The sequence below is a fragment of the Abrus precatorius genome, unplaced genomic scaffold, assembly GCF_003935025.1.
Source record: "Abrus precatorius isolate BTA unplaced genomic scaffold, Abrus_2018 Scaffold7, whole genome shotgun sequence".
In the NCBI taxonomy this organism is placed as follows: Eukaryota; Viridiplantae; Streptophyta; class Magnoliopsida; order Fabales; family Fabaceae; genus Abrus; species Abrus precatorius.
The window spans coordinates 3,222,216-3,242,846 of NW_020874417.1; the positions used below are offsets into that span (position 1 = coordinate 3,222,216).

The following is a 20,631-nucleotide window of genomic DNA, read 5'->3' on the forward strand; positions in this document are numbered from 1 at the left end:
CGTTTCGTTTACCATCATGCTAAATTGATTTTAATTAATTCACAGTAATTTAATTTGATAATTTACTTAATGCAATAATAATAACAAGAAGAAATAAACTTAGAGCAGAAGACAAAGATGGTGGAAGAAAGGGAGAGAATAGAAGAAGAAAAGAGAGGAAGCAAAGGAAGGGCTTAACCTCTTCATCAAAACTTTTGTCGTAGTTGAAGGGTTTAAGCCTTTTCCATTTCATTCAATTTCATCAGTATATACTTATAATCATAGTTTTCACTTGGTAGATATAGCTTAGACATTCAATATTCATTTCCTTTGTTTTCATCATTCCGAATTGCAAGATCTTTTGCTGTTTTTACTTGAGCTATAGCCGTTGGAGCTAGATCCGGAACCAGCACGATATTTTCGATCCGATCAAATCTATCGCAAAATGGTATCAATTTCTCGTTCTTCTTCTGTTGGTCCTGCTTAAGTCAATTCCAACTCCTGTTCTGTTTTCTTGTGATATTTCTCGTTGTTGGAGATTATACTTTCTCGGACATGGAGTTCATTGTTTTTTAAATGTTTTTATTTATTTAGTTATTGTGTTCGGAGCTGATCTGCTATTACATAGATGAAGAATTGGAGTCTTTTATTTGTCTGAAAATTGGTTTATGTGATCTGTTTTGATATCTCTGTTCCGATTTGGGCGCTTTTACATAATTTTTATCAATGTGCTCGCTTTGTTTTAATTAGCGACATTGTAGGAATCCGATTATAGTGGATAGTGTTTTTTCCTTGATGACTAAGCTGTTTAAAGAAGCTGGAAGCTCAATTTATCGGCCACATGATCTCGGAAGATTATATCTATTAATTTGTCTTCTTTTTTTTCTTTTTGCAAGGAGAAGGTGGTTAGAGAAATTGATTTGACCTTTAACTGTCAATATAATCTTAAGGGCATATTTGATCGAACAAGATATAAATAAATCTATAGGGCTGTTTCTTGAAGTAGGAACCTTAGGCTATGGACAGCTGATCACAGCTTCATAAATTTGTTGCATCGCTGATTGATTTAGATGAGTTTTCAAAGCAAAGAACCTTTTTTTCTTGCCTATTGAATTTGGTTCAGAATTATAATGGAGCATTATGAATATTTTTCTCCTAAAATAAGCTTAATAAAAAATGTCTGGCGACCTATGTCTAAATCTTTGAAAATTGAAACTCCTAGTGCTGAACTCCAGTGTAACATACTCAATATGCGAATTTTGTGTTGTTGAGGACAGATTTAATCCCTCTTCCCTAGGCTTGTGACTATACGTGGCACATAATTGCGTAGTTATCCCCACTAAATGAGTTTGGATTTGAGTATGAGCAAATACCTACAAAATTTGATGGATATTGATACTTTAGTATCTATACTTATTTACTCGCACTAATACATATAAAATTAATATATATAAAGACTTATATCATGAGCATATATATAATGAAAATTAAAGTATTAGATAAATGATTTTGTTATAATTTCATACATATATTACACTGTAATTTGATTTTCGATAAATGATTTTATTTGTAGTTTTGATTAACATTTGAAGTATTTTCTTTTTAAATTCTTGCTTTTATAATGATATATATGCTTTATTAGTTCACAAAAATAATTAGGAGAAATTACATTTTAGTTAGCATATTATGGGTGACTGAGCATCGGTATGAAGATTTAAGTACCCAACAAGTATAGAGATAGGAATCAAAGTTGTTATCCAGTGGATACGAGAGCATGTATGAGTAATTTTTCAAAATGCAGGCAAGGAGATAGTTATTATAGTAATTTTCTACATGATCTATCTATCTACCTATCCTTTTTTTAAATAGTAATTTTTATTGATGATAGTAGTAGTTGCATACTTCCATTGCTTATGTTGGGTGTTCTTCAATAGGTTTGTCTTGTTCATATTAATATAATTTAGATCCATTTTGGTGTTCCGAAGATATTTGGTGTCAGCAGTTTGTCCTTCATATAAATACATCAAATTGGTCCTTAAGGTGACATCAATTTTTTCCCGAAGGATAAATAAATCTGAAGTGACATCAAATTGGTTCCTTGAAGGACCACTTTGATGTTTGTGATAAATGGAGGACCAATGCGTTGTCTTGTATGTCTTCGAAGGACCAAAGTGGAGTAATGGGCATTTTCTCTATAATTTACTTAAGCTTCCATTATTTTCTGTGAAGCTTGACTAGTCTATGAATTGCTAGCTTGTGTGGATTCTATTTTGCTTATTTCTTCTTTTATAATGTGGTTACTAGAGTTGACTTAAGTAGTAGATCTTGTCATATGTTGTCTTATGATTCTTGTTGCCACTAGCTTTTAATACCATAGTTATAAGTTGAAGAAAATTTAAAATGCGGGACTCTGAGTTTCTGCCTCCATTGAATTAATTATTTTACACAAATGAGATTGATTATTAATATTCTCAATAGATACCATTTTATGACAGGAAATCTTTGGCTTCCAAATGGGTTAAGATGGAAGAGCACAAATTGCAACCATCTTTTTAAATATGTTCTCTATAGCCTTGAACTGTTTTCTGATTATGGGGCGTCTATTGATGCTTTTAACCAAGATGAAAATTATGGGAATTACTGCCTGATACCTGTGCCAATCTTGTAAAGTTATTTAATGTAGAGTTTCTGCGAAGAATGAGCACTTGTTGCTTTTCTAGTGTGTGTACATATGTGGGGTGATAAGAGTTAGTCTTGGTTGACTAGCACTAGAATACCCTTACCATACAACCAACTATTTAGAGATATGTCAATTACTTCTGTGGGATTTAGAACTTTATTTTACCATTTTCCTTTCTTTGATGAATTTCTCTCTAGTTGCTTGTTTATTCATGTGTTTTATTTGAAATGGAATGAATTCTGTTGGTTTAATTAAGTTGTGAAACTCTGCCCTGTAGGCTGCTGCTGCCAATCCTGTAGTTGGTTCCCATGTTTGGGTGGAGGATCCTCAACTAGCTTGGATAGATGGTGAGGTCTTGGAGGTTAAGGGGGAAGAAATCAAAGTCCTTTGCACTTCAGGGAATTCGGTGAGAATGCTTCATATAATATTTATAAAAATTCAATCCTGTTCATCAATCCAGTTTCTTGTTCTGTGAATCTACCAGTTTTGCTGAGTGCTTTAAACATGAATGGCTAGTGGGAAATTGGGAATCCTTAAGAGTAGCATAATAAAGATAGGGTAACTTGGTTCTTGTATTATCCTGTAGGTTATTTGGTGTACTAGGTATAAATTTTTTAAATCAACTCATTAGTCAGAACTTGGAACAGTTCGACATTTTAACATCATGAATCCTTGCCTTTGTCTTGAAATTTGCAGGTTGTTGTTAAAGCTTCAGGTGTTTATCATAAAGATACTGAAGCCCCACCATGTGGAGTGGATGATATGACAAAGCTTGCTTATCTGCATGAACCTGGTGTCCTAGATAATCTGAGATCAAGATATGATATCAACGAAATTTATGTGTGTATTTCAGATGCCAACTCTCCAAATATTATCTCCCTTGTATATTAATGCTTTTATTATTTGACATTAGCTCATACTAAATTTTGCTTTCAGACTTACACTGGGAATATATTGATTGCTGTGAACCCTTTTATAAAGCTTCCTCATTTATATGATAGTCATATGATGGCACAATATAAAGGAGCAGGTTTTGGTGAGCTAAGTCCCCATCCTTTTGCTGTTGCAGATGCAGCTTACAGGTAATTTCGTATTGTTTTTGCGAACAGTTCCTTTAATTAACTTACATGTCTGACCATATAAATTATTATGGATTTAGACTTATGATTAATGAGGGAATCAGCCAGTCAATATTAGTTAGTGGTGAAAGTGGGGCTGGGAAAACAGAAAGCACCAAGTTACTCATGCGCTATCTTGCTTACATGGGAGGAAGAGCCAGTGCTGCTGAAGGTAGAACTGTTGAGCAGAAAGTCCTGGAGGTAAGAGAGTTAATCCTTTACATAGCAGTGTTTGGCAAGCTGGTTGGCTACCATATGATATTGGTTGTCTTTTAGCCTTTGCTGGTGTTTAAATTTATTAAAACCTTACCTTATATCCACTTAGCTGGCATTATTTTTTGGCATTGACAGTCCAATCCTGTTCTAGAAGCCTTTGGCAATGCAAAGACTGTTAGAAACAATAATTCTAGGTGAGAAGTGGTACAATTTTTTCTTTTTTCCGTTATATTGCAAACTTTTGCTACTGTCTTATATGCACTATTTTGTGACTTATGACTTCTGCAGTCGTTTTGGTAAGTTTGTGGAGATTCAATTTGACCAGAGGGGAAGAATTTCCGGAGCTGCTATCAGAACTTATCTGCTGGAAAGATCACGTGTTTGCCAGGTGTCGGATCCAGAGAGGAATTATCACTGTTTCTATATGCTCTGTGCTGCTCCTCCGGAGGTAATTGGATTTCTTTTGTGTAGAATCAATACTAGATTGACAGAAAGATTTGAAAGAATAAATTTGTAAATGTAGACCACTTGTTTATGCCTACAGTAATTTATTTCTGGATTGAATTATAAATTTGATCAACTTACCATTGAAGTAAACTGTCTGACAATGGGCCTGTAGAATGGTTTGGTAATAAGAGTTAGTTTCTTTTCCTTCTGTCACCTTTATATAGTTTTCAAGCTTTTATTGTTTGGTGTATGATGTGTTGTTTTTTGGCTTAATGATAATAATGTGTGCTGGTGTTACTTGTTAATATTAAGTTTGTGCTTAACTTCTTTGGATTCTGTTTTCTTGACCTTATTTATTTATTTTTGGCAGGATGTTCAGAAGTACAAATTAGGAAATCCCAGAACGTTCCATTATCTGAATCAATCAAATTGCTTTGAATTGGAAGGGGTTGATGAGTTTAAAGAATATTGCGATACAAGGAGAGCAATGGATGTTGTTGGAATAAGCTCTGAGGAGCAGGTATTTTATTTGGAGTTTCTGTAAGTTTGTGATTAGATTCTTAAAGTATGATCTGTGTTTCAATGCTTTGTTTTTTCCTCCATCACTCTTCAGGAAGCAATATTTCGAGTGGTTGCTGCAATTTTGCACCTTGGCAACATTGAATTTACAAAAGGGAAGGAAATTGATTCATCAATGCCCAAAGATGAAAAATCTTGGTTTCATCTACAAACTGCTTCTGAACTTTTCAAGTGAGCAAACATCACAAGCTTGCATTGTTTAAAATATATTCTCTTTTGTAAGACTTACATTTTATAACTTCCCTATGTGAAATCCTTGATTTATGATTTTTTTCAGGTGTGATGCAAAAGCACTTGAAGATTCTCTTTGCAAGCGTGTAATTGTTACTCGCGACGAAACTATTACAAAATGGCTGGATCCAGAAGCTGCTGCACTCAGCCGAGATGCTTTAGCTAAGATTGTGTATACGAGGTTGTTTGATTGGTAAGCCTGTGAGTGGATTGCTTGAAGATAAAACTTGAAGTTTGAACCATAAGATAGATTGCTGCCTACTGACTAATTTGGTCAATTTGCTCCTAGTTATGCTTTCTAAATTTCTGTCATCTTTTGCAGGCTGGTAGATAAAATTAATAATTCAATTGGTCAAGATCCTGATTCAAAGTCCTTAATTGGTGTGCTGGATATTTATGGTTTTGAGAGTTTCAAGACTAACAGGTGCATTACTGGTATACCTTTTGTTCTGTAGTTAACATGGGTTGATCTCTTCAAGCGAACATCCTAGAAAGGGTAGTACTAGAACTTAAATTTGTAATCCATTCCATTCCATTAAATACCATTGTGACTACAAAACAATGGAGAGGGACATTTTTTCCCTTTTTGCTCCACTCCACTCAAATCCCTCCATCATGAATTATTAGAGTATACAACTCGATTGTATTAGTTTTGTATTTTGGTTGTATTAGTTTTTCTCTTTTGTGGCATTCTGTTTTAAGCTAGAATCACAGATTAGATATTATTTAGTTACAAATTTTGTTTTAACAACTGTATTTTGTCATGGTTGTTAGAACTCGACTTCAACTATATATATCTCTGTAACTAATTCAAAACTTAGCTTTCAGAATAATATTGAAAAGAACTTTTAACAGAGTTTCTTTCTTCTCTCTCCCTTTTCTCTCTTCCCTTTCTTCCTTTCTTGCATTCTTTTATGAATTAGTCCACTTCATTGAGCATATTTCTGATTACACTGAATTCTGATAAAATTTTGTTGCTTTGTCTTCTATCAGTAGCAGTAGTTTACAGATATTTTATTCATACCTGGTTGTTCGGTTGTACATTGCAGTTTTGAGCAATTTTGTATTAATTTGACCAATGAAAAGCTTCAACAACATTTCAATCAGGTTTGTTTGTGAAAGAGAGATTATATTCTTGATGATTGCTGCCCTCTCTTGCTTGTATATTTGAATTTTTTATTTTTTTTTCGCTAAAGTATATTTGAATATTTGAAACAGAGACATAAAAATACTTGTATCTCCTCATTTTTTGCTATAAATGTATCTCCTCATTTTACATGTGCTCTTGTAATACTCAAATATTTGATCTGCAGCATGTTTTCAAAATGGAGCAAGAAGAATACAAAAAAGAGGAAATTGATTGGAGTTACATTGAATTTGTTGATAATCAAGATGTTCTGGATCTCATTGAAAAGGTTTGCCCTTCTCCCTCCATCATCATTCTGTTGATTGGCTTTGTCACTTGTACCAAACTTTTGTATAAGATGCTACTTTCTGTTGAAAATTATGCATTAAATGTGAATCAGGTTATGAATTTGGTAGGTTCTCAAGCCTACAATAATATGTTTAGCTGTTGATAAATGTGACTTTGGTGCATGCTGGCTGTCAGAAGAGTGATATTGTGGTGTCAAGAATATTTTCCTGGTTGATGACTTAAATGAATCTGTAGCTTCATTTTCACCATAACAAACCAAGTCTTCTCATACACTAGTATGCCTATCAATTCTTTTAAAAATTATTTTAAAAAAGAGGGAACACATGAATTTTAAAATTTCAATTGATTATGCACTTACAACGACTACAGTTCCCTTTTCAGGATAAATTTGTTATATAGGACATCAGGGACACTTCTATATTAATATAGAAGATAGGGATAAAAGATAGCTGCAGTTTCATTTTACTGTACAACTAGATGTTGGTGCTTTTAAGAAAGTATGCTTAGCATCAAGTGTCGGTGGGGGATTTGGGTTGAGGGATGTGGTTTAAGCCATGGTAGTGTTTCATAGAGCTAAAATGTTTGTATGCTCAGAACTTTCAAAATGCAATCATTTTGGAAAAATAAAATGTTACCTTGATAATTTTAGGCGTGACATGATATTATAATTTTAAACTTTATTGGTAAAAAGCATTTTGCTTTAGAAATCTTGGAGTAATTCCCTTTCAAAAAATAGTTATAATAAGATTAAGTAACACTACATTTTGCCTGGGAGTGGAAATTGCTTCAAAATGGGCTGTTATGTGATGCTTATTCTTATTTGACCTTTATGCAATTCCATCCTTCCTTCCTTCATATTTTTGTGCATTGTGAGTGTTACATATCTATTTCTTTTTCTGTGTTTTAAATTGTTTTTTTTTTTTGTGGGGGGGGGGGGGGGGAGAGAGGTAGAAATAGGATGTGATTGAAATATTTTAATAAGCTAGACATCCTCACTAAAACACTGAATGAATAAAATTTCAGTTCTTTTTTTGACTGTCCAATCAAATCCATTTTATGGTGGCTCATGGATACTGGATATGAAGCTCAAAATTGTCATTGCTGTGACTTGATAATTAATGATCAGGTTACCTTGTATGCCAAAAATTGAAATTTCATGTCTGTATTGTAAGGCTATTACATGCGTTAGTAACAACATCAGATAAGGTTATAGTAATTCAGTGTTCTCTCCATTACCTTGTCATTAATGAATTAATAAATTATCCTTTTCTTTTTAATATATTCATTTTCAGAAACCCGGTGGCATTGTTGCTCTTCTTGATGAAGCTTGGTAAGTATACTTTGTACCATTCCTTTGGATTGGTATTCTGGGTCTTAATATCAGAGTACTTCTGGTTTAATTCATTCATTTTATTCTGCTATAATTTTTTCTTTTACTATTTTTGTTGATTCTCTGATAGCTGTGTGTGTATGCGTTTTGCAGTATGTTTCCTAGATCAACACATGAAACTTTTGCCCAAAAGTTATACCAGACGTTCAAAAACCATAAAAGGTTCAGCAAGCCCAAATTGTCACGTAGTGACTTCACAATTTGCCATTATGCTGGTGATGTAAGTTGGGATATTAGTACCTTTTTTTTTTTTTCAGAACATAATAAGTAGGGTAGTTACTTGGTGTAATGTAGGATAAGAATGCTAGATGTCATTTTTTTCTACTTTGTAAAACATGCCTAATCTGTGTCAATTTTAGGTCACTTATCAAACTGAATTGTTCCTGGACAAGAACAAAGATTATGTTGTTGCAGAACACCAGGCACTTCTTTATGCTTCCAAATGCTCCTTTGTATCTGGTTTGTTTCCTCCCTCACCTGAGGAATCGTCCAAACAATCAAAGTTCTCTTCAATAGGTTCCCGGTTTAAGGTTGGTCCGCCTCCCCCCCCCCTCCCCAAAGACACATGATTTGGTTTTCTTCGTTACTCTGTTTTGAAATCCTGCTTGATATTTCCTGCAGCAACAATTGCAAGCACTACTTGAAACTCTCAGTGCCACTGAGCCACACTACATTCGTTGTGTTAAACCCAATAATCTTCTTAAGCCAGCAATTTTTGAGAATAAAAATGTTTTGCAGCAACTGCGATGTGGAGTAAGATTGCTTGCATTTTTGTCCTGGTTTTGGACCATGTAGTTAGTCCTGTATTTAAAGTTTAACCAGTGGCTATGTGAGTTTATGCTTATTACATAGTATGTCTGATTGTAGGGAGTTATGGAGGCAATTAGGATAAGCTGTGCTGGGTATCCAACTAGGAAATCTTTTGATGAATTTGTGGATCGATTTGGACTTCTTGCACCTGAAGCTTTGGATGGGAGGTATTAAGTTGGCAGTCTTCCTTGTCAAGCCTATTAGTTGTGTTATTCTACCTGATTTATTTCATGTTTTACTTATCAGTTCTGATGAGATCACTGCTTGCAAGAGGATTCTGGAGAAGGTTGGACTTGAAGGATATCAGGTAACTATTACCATGTGATCAGACTTTTGATTCTCTGTGAGACTTACTTTACTATTTGATTTTGATCAATGGAGTTTAGGATATGCTTCTTTTTGAAATGAGACATAACTTTTTTTAATCTGTTAACATAGAATCACTTGCATAAGAAAATTGCTACGTACTCCAAAATCTTCGTTATCCTGAGTATTGGCAAAACAATCCAAAGTATGTATTGTCCAAATAATGTTTTATCCTCAGTGAAAACTGACAAGCCATAACATAGCAGTCATTTTGGTTTATCTTTTTGCTGCTTTGTTGTTATTGCTGGGACCAGCAACAACCTTTCCTTTCCTTTCCTTCCTTCTTTCATGCTCCACTACCATTCTGTGAGCAGTAGTCTTGAAAGTATATTTTTATTTTAGGAATGAGAACTATTTCATGCTTTTGTTAAGTGTGTAATGAATTCATATTGCAATACAAGACTATTTCTGTTTTGTGCCTTATATTTCTGGTTCTCTTTATTGCTGTAGATTGGTAAAACAAAAGTGTTTCTTCGAGCTGGTCAAATGGCTGAACTAGATACTCGTAGAAGTGAGGTCTTAGGAAAGTCAGCAAGCATTATTCAGAGGAAAGTTCGTTCCTATTTGGCCCGCCGAAGTTTTGTCTTGATTCATTTGTCTGCCATTCAGATTCAAGCTGCATGCAGAGGTATGTACTAGTTTCCTTGAAGTATTAGCTCACAAGCTGTATTTAAGTAAAAACTAGAATTTGGAAGTTTCATATGTTTTTTATAATCACAGGACAACTTGCTCGACAAGTTTATGAGGGATTGCGGCAGGAGGCTTCTAGTCTAATGATTCAGAGGTATGTCCGCATGCATATTGCTAGGAAAGCGTACAAAGAATTGTACAGCTCGGCTGTTTCTATTCAGACCGGTATGCGAGGGATGGCTGCTCGTTGCGAGCTACGCTTCAGGAAGCAAACTAGAGCAGCGGTTATCATTCAGGTAGATATATTGTTGCTGAGTTTTACTTTTTACATTGCTATAAGACATTTTAAAATATTTTAAATACTTTATTGTCCAATATTCAAATATCCTATTCAAAACCTTTGCTGCTGAGTTTTTTAAAAATATTTTTGGTTTATTGTAATTTATCCTTGCAACTGTCATTATTGTGTCTTGCAGAGCCACTGCCGGAAATACCTGGCACAACTTCATTTTACTGACTTAAAGAAGGCAGTTATTGCAACACAATGTGCATGGAGAGGAAAAGTTGCTCGGCGAGAATTACGAAAGCTCAAGATGGTAACTACCCCCCACTCCCAACCAAAAGGAAAAAAACTTTGAATTGATCAATTAAATGTTAACCTTTTAAGTAGTATGGTTAGTCTATAATTTAGAAAATAAGAATAAAATATCAGAAGATTTTTTTAATAACTTACCTAAAAAATAAATTAAAATATTATAAAATTTAAGTTTGATAGAAAAAAAAGTGTTTTAACTATTTTGAATTAGAGAAAGAGAGAGAGAGATTGCTGATGATGCTCTTATTTATGTAATTACTTTTTTTGTAATTGAGAGCTGTTTTTCTAAATTCAAACTTGTATATCAATTTGTGAGCATACACAGTTAACATTGTTCTACAATACATGAACCTAAAGTTGAAAGAATTTATTTTGGAATTTTGGAGATGAAGCATAAGTCTTTACTTATCTAGTGTACAAAAATACATATTTGCATTGCTTAAAAAGACTGAGTCTTATTTATTTACTTTAAGCTTTTGCTTTTCTAATTTTCATTATTAAAGAATATGTAGATATTTTTATATATTTTTTTATAATGATCTTTAGTTTTTATTATGTTTTGCTGAATTGATAAAGTTAGTGGTTTTATGAATAAAAAAAATGGTTTCTTTGTAACTTTGATTTTTTTAATAGATTTATTAAATATGTTTATTTATTAGACATATTATTGAACATATTTTGTCAATCAAATTATGTTACTATAATTATTAATATTTTATGTTGTGTAAATAAAAAATTAAATGTACTTTTTTCCTTTTATTGTTTTAAAAAAATGCACGTGATATATAAAAAAAATAAACTTAAATAATTTTGATCTTTGTTTTTAAAAAGCACTTATATAAGGACAAAATTGGAAAGCTAAATAAAAGATAAAAAGTGAGGAGTGTGAATATGCATATTGGACTACCAATAGCTACATCTACCAATTATTTGTGCATTTTTGTCAGAATCAAGGAGCTATGCTATTATTTTGGTCAGATAGGGAATTTTGTAAAGCTCTTACATGTTATGATTGCTAGTTATTCTGCTATTTTAATTATGTTATTCAGTAATGGATACATTTTCTTTTTAATTTCAGGCTGCAAGAGAAACTGGAGCTCTCCAAGCTGCTAAAAATAAGCTTGAAAAGCAAGTTGAAGACCTTACATTGAGGTTGCAGCTGGAAAAACGTTTGAGGGTAAATGACTATTTTTTTCAGAGCTAGCTACTTACTATAATAATTTTACTGTGGCCAACAAGCATTTTTCTTGCACTAGGTTAAGCATACCAGTTACCTCTTTAACAATACTTAATGAGAAATTTTAAATGGATGAGTAAACTTGATTCGTATAATTGACAAAAAGATATTTTTCTATACACATACACAATCACATAGACACGCTTTTATCTTTTCTTGCAAAGTTTCTTAAATCTCTATTAACTAATGTAGATTGACATGGAAGAGGCAAAAACACAAGAAAACGAAAAACTACAATCTGCTTTGCAAGAGATGCAACTTCAGTTCAAAGAAACTAAGTTATTGCTTCAAAAGGAGCGTGAGGCTGCAAAAAGAGAAGCAGAAAGAGCGCCCGTCATACAGGAGGTTCCTGTTGTTGACCATGCTTTGTTGGAGAAGCTCACTGGTGAAAATGAGAAACTCAAGGTGAGCTGATTATGGGCATAGATATTTCCTCTGGACAGAAATCAAATCTTTATATTTTGGAATTCTTTGAATATTCTCACATTTTGGGAAAGATAGGTGGTCATTTCTTACTATTAATTTTAAGCTTCCTGGAGTTCATTGCAGACCTTGGTAAGTTCATTGGAAAAGAAAATTGATGAAACAGAAAAAAGGTATGAAGAAGCAAGTAAAATTAGTGAAGAAAGGTTGAAGCAAACATTGGATGCTGAATCGAAAATAATCCAGTTGAAGACTGCCATGCAAAGGTTTTGTCTGTGATTAATGCTTCTTTGGCATCGTATACAAATTTAATTGATATCATTTGAATAATTACTTGTCCCCAGTCTTTGAACAACAATCATCCATAGAATCTATTTTGCAGTCAAAAGATTCTGCACCAGCATGATCATTTTTTTGTTTTTTATCAATATTGACAGGCTTGAAGAGAAATTCTCAGATATGGAATCTGAAAACCAGGTTCTTCGGCAACAGTCTCTGCTGAGCTCATCTGTGAAAACGATGTCAGAGCACCTTTCTACCCATGTATCTGAGGTAAATTGTACTTGCTAAGTTGCTATGAAGTATGTATGTTGGCATTCTCTGTTTGTAAGTGTCAATCGTTTGCAATTTTCATATTTTTATCTGCAGAAGTTGGAAAATGGTCACCATGAGGTGGAAGATCAGAAAGCTGTTGTAAGTACATTCCTTTCTACTCTTTCTATGTACCATCCATAACAAGCCAGCTTTTGTGTTTACTGGAAATGAAAAAGAGTATTCTTTGCAGGAACCAGAGAGTGTCACACCTGTGAAAAAGTTTGGTACTGAATCTGATAGCAAATTGAGAAGATCCTACATTGAACGTCAACATGTGTGTGCTTACCATTTTGCATTTAGTATATCAGTTCTTCATGTAAATATGTTCACAATTTTTTAACTCAATTTTTTTCTGTAGGAGAATGTTGATGCACTTGTCAACAGTGTTATGAAAAATATTGGTTTCCATCATGGAAAGCCTGTTGCTGCATTCACCATTTACAAATGTCTTCTACATTGGAAATCATTTGAAGCTGAAAGAACAAGTGTATTTGATCGCCTTATCCAGATGATTGGTTCTGCAATTGAGGTGATTTTTTATGTTAAAATTATTGGATTGGACTTCCCCCTTTTGGCTTACACTTTTAAGAAAGTTGATCTTTGATATGATATTAGAGCCTCTACTGATCCTTGCCATGCTCCATGTCATAATTGCACTGATCATTCTAATTTAGTATATTCTAAAATATTCAAAATGTAGTCTTGCGTTATGTAATGTTCATTATCTGTTGATAGCTGCTGTACTAGAGTTGGGACTTGGGAGTGTGTGTGGAATGTTTGTTTAGATCAATTCTCATCACGTGAATATGTTTCTTATTTGACAGTATTTGTTAAAAGTGATATGAATGCAATTGCAAGTTTAAATGCCACTGGCTGGTTTCATGGCTTAGTTGTTATATTTATCCCTCTAGCCATTTTCTTAAGAGTTCAAATATCTGTTTGTATAAACATTTGTTGAACAATTAATTACTTTATAGCTTTTGTGTTGTAAATGATATGATTCTAATTTTCATGTGACATTCTGTAGTATGGTTTTCGTGTTCTGGTATTGTAAGAGAGTATTGGAGCACGTATAAATTATAACTTATTGCATTTCTTTTTCCTTGCTTTCCAGAATCAAGATGACAACGACCTTATGGCCTATTGGCTGTCAAATACGTCTGCACTATTGTTTTTGCTCCAACAAAGTCTGAAATCTGGCGGTGCAACTGATGCAACCCCAGTCAAAAAACCACCAAATCCAACATCCCTCTTCGGAAGAATGACTATGGTATAGAGTATTCCTTATCTGATCTCCCTTTCACACCAAAAATTTGCACTGATTTATTTGATGGCCTAATTGCAGGGTTTTCGTTCATCCCCTTCTTCTACCAGCCTTCCTACCCCAGCATTGGAGATTGTACGCAAGGTAGAGGCAAAATATCCTGCTTTACTTTTCAAGCAACAGCTCACAGCCTATGTGGAGAAAATATACGGTATCCTTCGGGACAACTTGAAGAAAGAGTTGGCGTCATTACTTTCCTTATGTATCCAGGTTTGTTGAAATGCAGTCAGCCATTGTTTAGCTGTAGTGAATTTTAACCATTATCATTATGGGTTGGATATGATGTCTTAAATCCACATAGTTCTCATAGCTTGTCCCTAAGTACTATCTGCCTTCTGGAATCTTTTCTAAAATTTTCTCAAAGAATTCCCAGGCTATATTCTGCTTTTAGTCATGTTTTTACCTCGTTCCTCATGCAAATCTTATTGCTGATATACAGGCTCCGAGAACATCTAAGGGAGTTCTACGATCTGGCCGATCCTTTGGTAAAGATTCACCCATGGGTCACTGGCAGAGTATAATTGAATCCCTGAACACACTCCTCTGTACTCTGAAAGAAAACTTTGTAAGAAACAAAATTATGTCTCATTAACTTGTGAATATTAACCAATTACTTGTTAGCCTTGTTTATGCTAATTTTAAATATTGCTTAAACATGATAATGTAGGACAATCCAAGAAACCCTAAATAAAAACAGACACTAACAGCCAAATTTACATCACATGATATATTGTTTTGGGTTTCAGGTGCCTCCAGTCCTTATCCAAAAGATCTTCACTCAAACATTCTCATATATTAATGTTCAACTCTTCAACAGGTAAATAGTTTTTGTACATGCATGACGTTTATATTGTTTTTTAATAACAAAAGAATTTGTTTTTGTACCATGGTGTTTTTATCTTAAAGGTTAACACACTTCTTTTTCAATAAATGATTGCTAGTCTTCTTCTGCGTCGAGATTGTTGCACATTCAGCAACGGGGAATACGTGAAAGCCGGTTTGGCAGAATTGGAGCTGTGGTGCTGCCAAGCAAAGGAGGAGGTAATTTATTTTATGTTGACTGTATTATTGTCTTAGATTTTCAGTTAGTGCATATATTACTAAGGCTGTTATAACATAATGGTGCTGACCAGTGTCTGATCTGTATGGCTTTTGAATTGGTGTAAGCATCTAAAAAAGTCTAACCCAATTGCTTGGGCTTGCAGTATGCAGGGTCATCTTGGGATGAGCTTAAGCACATAAGACAAGCTGTTGGATTCTTGGTAAGTGTGTCTTGTTTGATAATATAATGCTATTTATCTCTTAATTTTGATAATCAATGACTCAATTTAGGTTTTCTATGCATCATGTTTTTTTTTTTTCACTTACCGTAGTTATTTAAATGATTTTGTTAATGCATGTCCAAGGGCACACAATAAGAAATTAATAAATAGATTTTATTGAAAATTGTAGCATTTAATGTTATCAATGTATTGGATTATGTGATATTATGTGATTTCGAATAAAAATTTTCTTACTGTGTGCCAAAGGCACACATTTGAAAAGCTGTTATTTGAAATCAAAGAATTTAATGATTAGGTTTGGTCAAATAGGATAAACCTTGTCCAAATACTCATTTTGTAAAAGAATTATATTGTTTGCCATTTAACGTTGTTTGCACAAAATGCATTATTCATTGTTCTAGAAAATTGTGAGCAAACAAATTTCTGTAAAATTTAGATAATATTGACCTTAATCAGGCATCTAAATTACTACAAGCAAAGATAGCAATAAGAAAGGAGTTGGCAAAACAATGATCAAGCCTACTTTGCTAATTCTAAAAACTATAACATCTATGTGATTTTCTTCATTGGATTGGACAATGGAAAATTTAAAACCATGGAAGTTATCTCACCATAATAGTTCATAAGCAACTGCGTCATTGATATTAACTTCTGAAGATAAATGTATGACCATCCTCTATGATAGGAAATCTTTTAGCTTCCCAATGCAAAGGATAATGATGCAATCACACTTTATTTTTCTCGATAACATGAAACCATGATTTATGTGTTACTTATAACAATCAAATATTATTTTATTAGGTGAGGACGGTTACTTAAATCACACAACGTTAGTGAGTTTGATTAAAAATTAAATTTTCAAAAATATTATTAATCAAAAGACATCTTTTAACAACCTTTTCTAAGGTGTCTTGCTTTATCTCTTTCTACTGGATTAAAATTCATGACATCACACTCTTTATTGGTGTCGCTAAGAGTCTTCTCTGCATGTGACTAAATTACCTTATACTGTTTTTAATCATTTTTTCCACTATCGGTGTTATTTCAATATCCTCACGTATCATTTACTATCCTATCTTTTTTTATGTGACCACTAATCCACTTTAACATTCTCATTTTTGTTAGTTTTACATTTTTATCATATTATTCTTTTAAAGTCTAAAATTCACTACCATATAAGATAATTTGTAATATTATGATGTAATAGAACTTATTTTTCAGTTTAATAAGTATTTTACAATTACAAATAATTATTAATGTCTTTTTCTTTTTTAACCACCCAATTTGTATTCTATAAGTAATATTTTCATAAATTTTTTCATCATTATGTAGAATTGATCATAAGTAATTGAACTTGAAAACTTTTGGTATAATATCATGTTCGGATAGGAAATTTGAAATTCAATTGTGTATTGAGTTGGCTCAGTTGAGCAAAGAAATAACAATGGAATGTGAGCTCTCAAGCGGCTTAGCGCCCTAATTCTATAATGCTACTCAGTGAGTATGCCCATTCCTATCTGCAATTCCCTTATTTAAACTACTCTTTTTCCTAAAATCCCTCTACTTATAACAAAAGATAATAACAAAAAGATAATCTACTTCCTAATACCTCTCCTAAAATTCTGCCTCTTATAGATTTTCAAACCTTTTTGAAACTTATCTCTAACATATCATTTTCAATTTTAACTTTCAATACATGATTCTCATCTTTTTTTATTTAGTTAAACTTACAATTCATATATTTTATCTTACTTATCCTCAAGTGAAATCCTTAGATTTTAAAGTCTTCCTTTATAACTCAAGTTTAACATTAATCTTTGCTTTTGTATCCTCAATCAATACTATGTCATTCGCGAAAAGCATCCACTCAGAGATAAATTTTTTTTATCTCACTTGTAAGCACATTTAAAACTAGATTAAACAAGATCTCAAATTAGAAATTTAATCTAAACATATTCCTCATTAAAGAGATTAATAAGTTATTTAAGTCCTTGTTTTTCTAAACTTTAATAGAGATATTATCAAGGCCAACCATTTTACCATTGTCTTTTCTCTTAAGAGTTTAATTTACTTCTCCAACTCAATCTTACATTAATATACCAATTTAAATAATTTTCTTGTATTTCTAATTCTGCTATATGTTCTTTTGCTCATTGTCTATTGTTAAAAAGTTTATAGAAATATTTCTTTCATTTGTCTTTGATATCTTAATTTGAAACTAATTTTTTTTTCTTCATCTTTAATATATCTAATTTGATTTAAATTTTTAGATTTTCTTTCTATACTTTTTGACAAACTTATAAATCTCTCTTTTACTACCTCGACGATTCCCGCTCGTTAATACGTAAAGCCCAATAAATATATCTTGAGTTGGTACGGAAATGGGATCCCAGTAGCTGGAGATAAGAGATTCATATGAGAAAACATGAGTAAACGAGCTTCTGTTTGAGCCTCCAAAGATAAAGGCACATGAATAGCCATTTGATTCCCATCAAAGTCTGCATTGAATCCCTTACAAACTAATGGATGTAAACAAATAGCACGCCTTTTTACTAAAATGGGTTGGAATGCCTGTATGCCTAATCTATGCATAATAGACAAACTTATAAATCTTTCTTTTACCATACTTTGTTCTAAGATTTTGATAAAACTCCTCAAAAACCTAAGAACGGGCTTCACTCATTGCCTTTCTTGTATCATGCTTTGCATTTCGATACCTTTCTGAATTTTCAGCATTGTTGTATGTATGCTAAGTTTTAAAACACATTTTCTTATCTCTAATTTCGTTCCACGACCATGATTCCTTTGTCTTTTGGTTTAAGACATCTAGATTCACCCAAAATTTTTTAGACAACTTTCTTGACCTTCATAGTTATTTTATCTCAAATGATATTAGCACTTTTTTGTACATCTCAGCTACTCTCTTCTGCTAATTGTTTTTGGAAGTCTATCGATTTCTCACCTTATGTGTTGGCTAGTATTTAGTAAATATGCATCTTTTACGGTGGCCAAGGTTTGCTTGGTAGTTAATCTAGTTTCTACCTTTTTTGAAGATTTTACTTAGAATAATTATAATGACAAATGTCTTAAATCTTATTTGAACAAAACGATATCAAGATTTATTTTATTTTTCTTTATAATCTTTTTTTTTATGATGTGATCAAAATCTAATGTCTTTACTACATCTATTGGTTTAATTGTTCATTTTTTTATGAACAGGTTATTCATCAGAAGTATAGGATTTCCTATGATGAAATCATAAATGATTTGTGCCCAGTAAGTGTCTCTCTCTCTCTCTCTCAAGCTTTCTCCATGTGTGTATGGAGTATGAATCTCATTGTCATTAATTTGTTAACATTCATAATGGCCTATCTTTGGTAGCATAATGGATTTCTGTAGACCAGAGTTTTGAGTGATGACGAGTTTTTGAAATTGTTGTTTGTTTGGATTTGGTTTTTCTATATCACCTTAAACTTGGAGAGTGTGTGAGGTTACTGATACGACTGGAATACAAATTTAATTTGTTTCTATTTAGTCCTAAGGTTAGGTAGAAAGGAGATTAGGGAGTTTTAGGGCCTGTTTGCTTTGATAAAATGTTTTCTGTTATTGTTTCTTGTTTTCATTTCTAATGACAAAAGTGTCTCATTGTTTTCATTCTTTTGTTTTGAAAGATTTATATGAGAAATAGTAAAAACAAATTGAAAATGAAAACTGAAAATGAAATCAGTCTCAAATCTAACAGGACCTTGTGCATGATTACAAATGCATAATCTCTTGCTGTTGCGCTCACTCTCTGCACAAGTATGTCTCTCAGAGTCTTTATCTTTCTCTGATGGCTTTTCCCTTATGTCCTCTTGCTTCAGATCATGAGTGTCCAGCAGCTGTACAGAATATGTACACTTTACTGGGATGCTAATTACAACACTCGGAGTGTATCTCCAGATGTAAGCTTTTTTTTCTTCTCCAATAACAGCAAAGGTTGTGGCAATTGCTTGATAACATGCTCAAATCTTTTTTCAGGTCCTTTCAAGCATGAGGGTACTTATGGCTGAGGACTCTAATAATGCTCAGAGTGATTCTTTCTTGTTGGATGACAGTTCCAGGTAAAGAGTGTTAGTATATGAAATGCCTTTTAGGGGTGCTTTAATAGCGCAACAAGCTTTTTGAGCTTTAGAATCAGAGATTGGAATATTATGTGCCATTATAGGGGATAGAGGAAAAATCATATAGGCAATTTCTTTTTTGTTTAACACATGCAAGCGATAGATGGAGCTTAATTTATGTGATCTATCAATTATAGTTCAACTTCTAATGTAATTCTTTGATCATGATTAGGTTTTTTTGTAGTTGAGGTTACATGTTTACCGATCTTTGTTTCTTTTTACAGCATCCCCTTTTCAGTGGATGACCTCTCTACGTCAATGCAAGAGAAGGATTTCTCAGACATGAAACCAGCAGATGAGCTTCTTGAGAATCCTGCCTTCCAATTTTTAAATGAGTAGGCAAGGGAAGCTTAGTATGCATTTATCATAGTCATCAAGGAAGGCAACGAAATCAGTTGTTGATCCTTGTCATAGTGGTTGTAAATCCATTTTTATTCTTTTTCCTTGTGCCATTTTTTTTTTGTTGTTTTTGTTTCACCATCCTACATCTTGTTTATCATATCCCTGCATCATCATGGCCTCCATGTAAAGTTATTTTTTCATTCTTTTGTTGGCATTCAATTGTAAAGTCTTCATTTAAAGAGGGGCAGGGACATTATTAGGATTAGTGAGCTTGCCTTATTTGTCCATTTTTGTTGTCCTGATCAATCTGGTCAGAAAACCATTAGAAAGTGAAGCTGAGCTGCTTGTAGTTTTGTTTTGAGGTATAAGCTCACTTTCCTCTCAATTTTTTTTATTATGTAAAGGGTCAAGAATGAATATTGATATATAATGAATAGGTTTTTCATATTCTGGAGTCTGAAGTCTAGTATTTCTTTTCTTTTCGCTATCAATCTCAAGTGCAACAAGGCAAAGCAGTACTCGCTGGTAAAAGAGGGCACTCTGTTCCTATCATCGTAAAATTATAGTACTCCAAATATTTGCTAGAATATCAGTCATGGACAATACAAACTAGACTCACTGTTTTTCAAGAATTTTGTAACTTGATCAACACGGATGTTTTCGTTAACCTTGAACTGTGTAATCGTTGTTGCATTTTGAATATCCAGTAGAGTAAATTGGTTCATACAGTGAGAGGTCTTGTTCCTTTTTATTTTGTTGTCTCCGAGTTTGAATATGCTCAAAAGTCAT

General features: G+C 33.0%; 1 protein-coding gene across 1 annotated transcript; it reads left to right on the top strand.

Annotated features, from left to right (window-relative positions):
- Positions 1-95: 95 nt before the first annotated feature.
- LOC113873224 (myosin-6-like) lies at positions 96-20,286 on the top strand. Its single transcript, XM_027511264.1, has 39 exons — positions 96-427; positions 2,937-3,065; positions 3,356-3,499; positions 3,596-3,741; positions 3,819-3,978; positions 4,129-4,187; positions 4,282-4,441; positions 4,811-4,960; positions 5,054-5,190; positions 5,297-5,443; positions 5,573-5,674; positions 6,300-6,357; positions 6,564-6,665; positions 7,978-8,015; positions 8,169-8,295; positions 8,435-8,605; positions 8,697-8,828; positions 8,943-9,052; positions 9,132-9,192; positions 9,702-9,879; positions 9,972-10,177; positions 10,358-10,477; positions 11,555-11,653; positions 11,906-12,118; positions 12,263-12,402; positions 12,574-12,688; positions 12,785-12,829; positions 12,921-13,004; positions 13,089-13,259; positions 13,845-14,000; positions 14,076-14,264; positions 14,494-14,619; positions 14,801-14,871; positions 14,996-15,095; positions 15,260-15,316; positions 18,557-18,613; positions 19,201-19,281; positions 19,358-19,440; positions 19,725-20,286. Exons 1-39 carry the CDS (start codon positions 425-427, stop codon positions 19,837-19,839), a joined length of 4,542 nt encoding a protein of 1,513 aa, XP_027367065.1. The 5' UTR covers positions 96-424; the 3' UTR covers positions 19,840-20,286.
- The last annotated feature ends 345 nt before the right edge of the window (positions 20,287-20,631 follow it).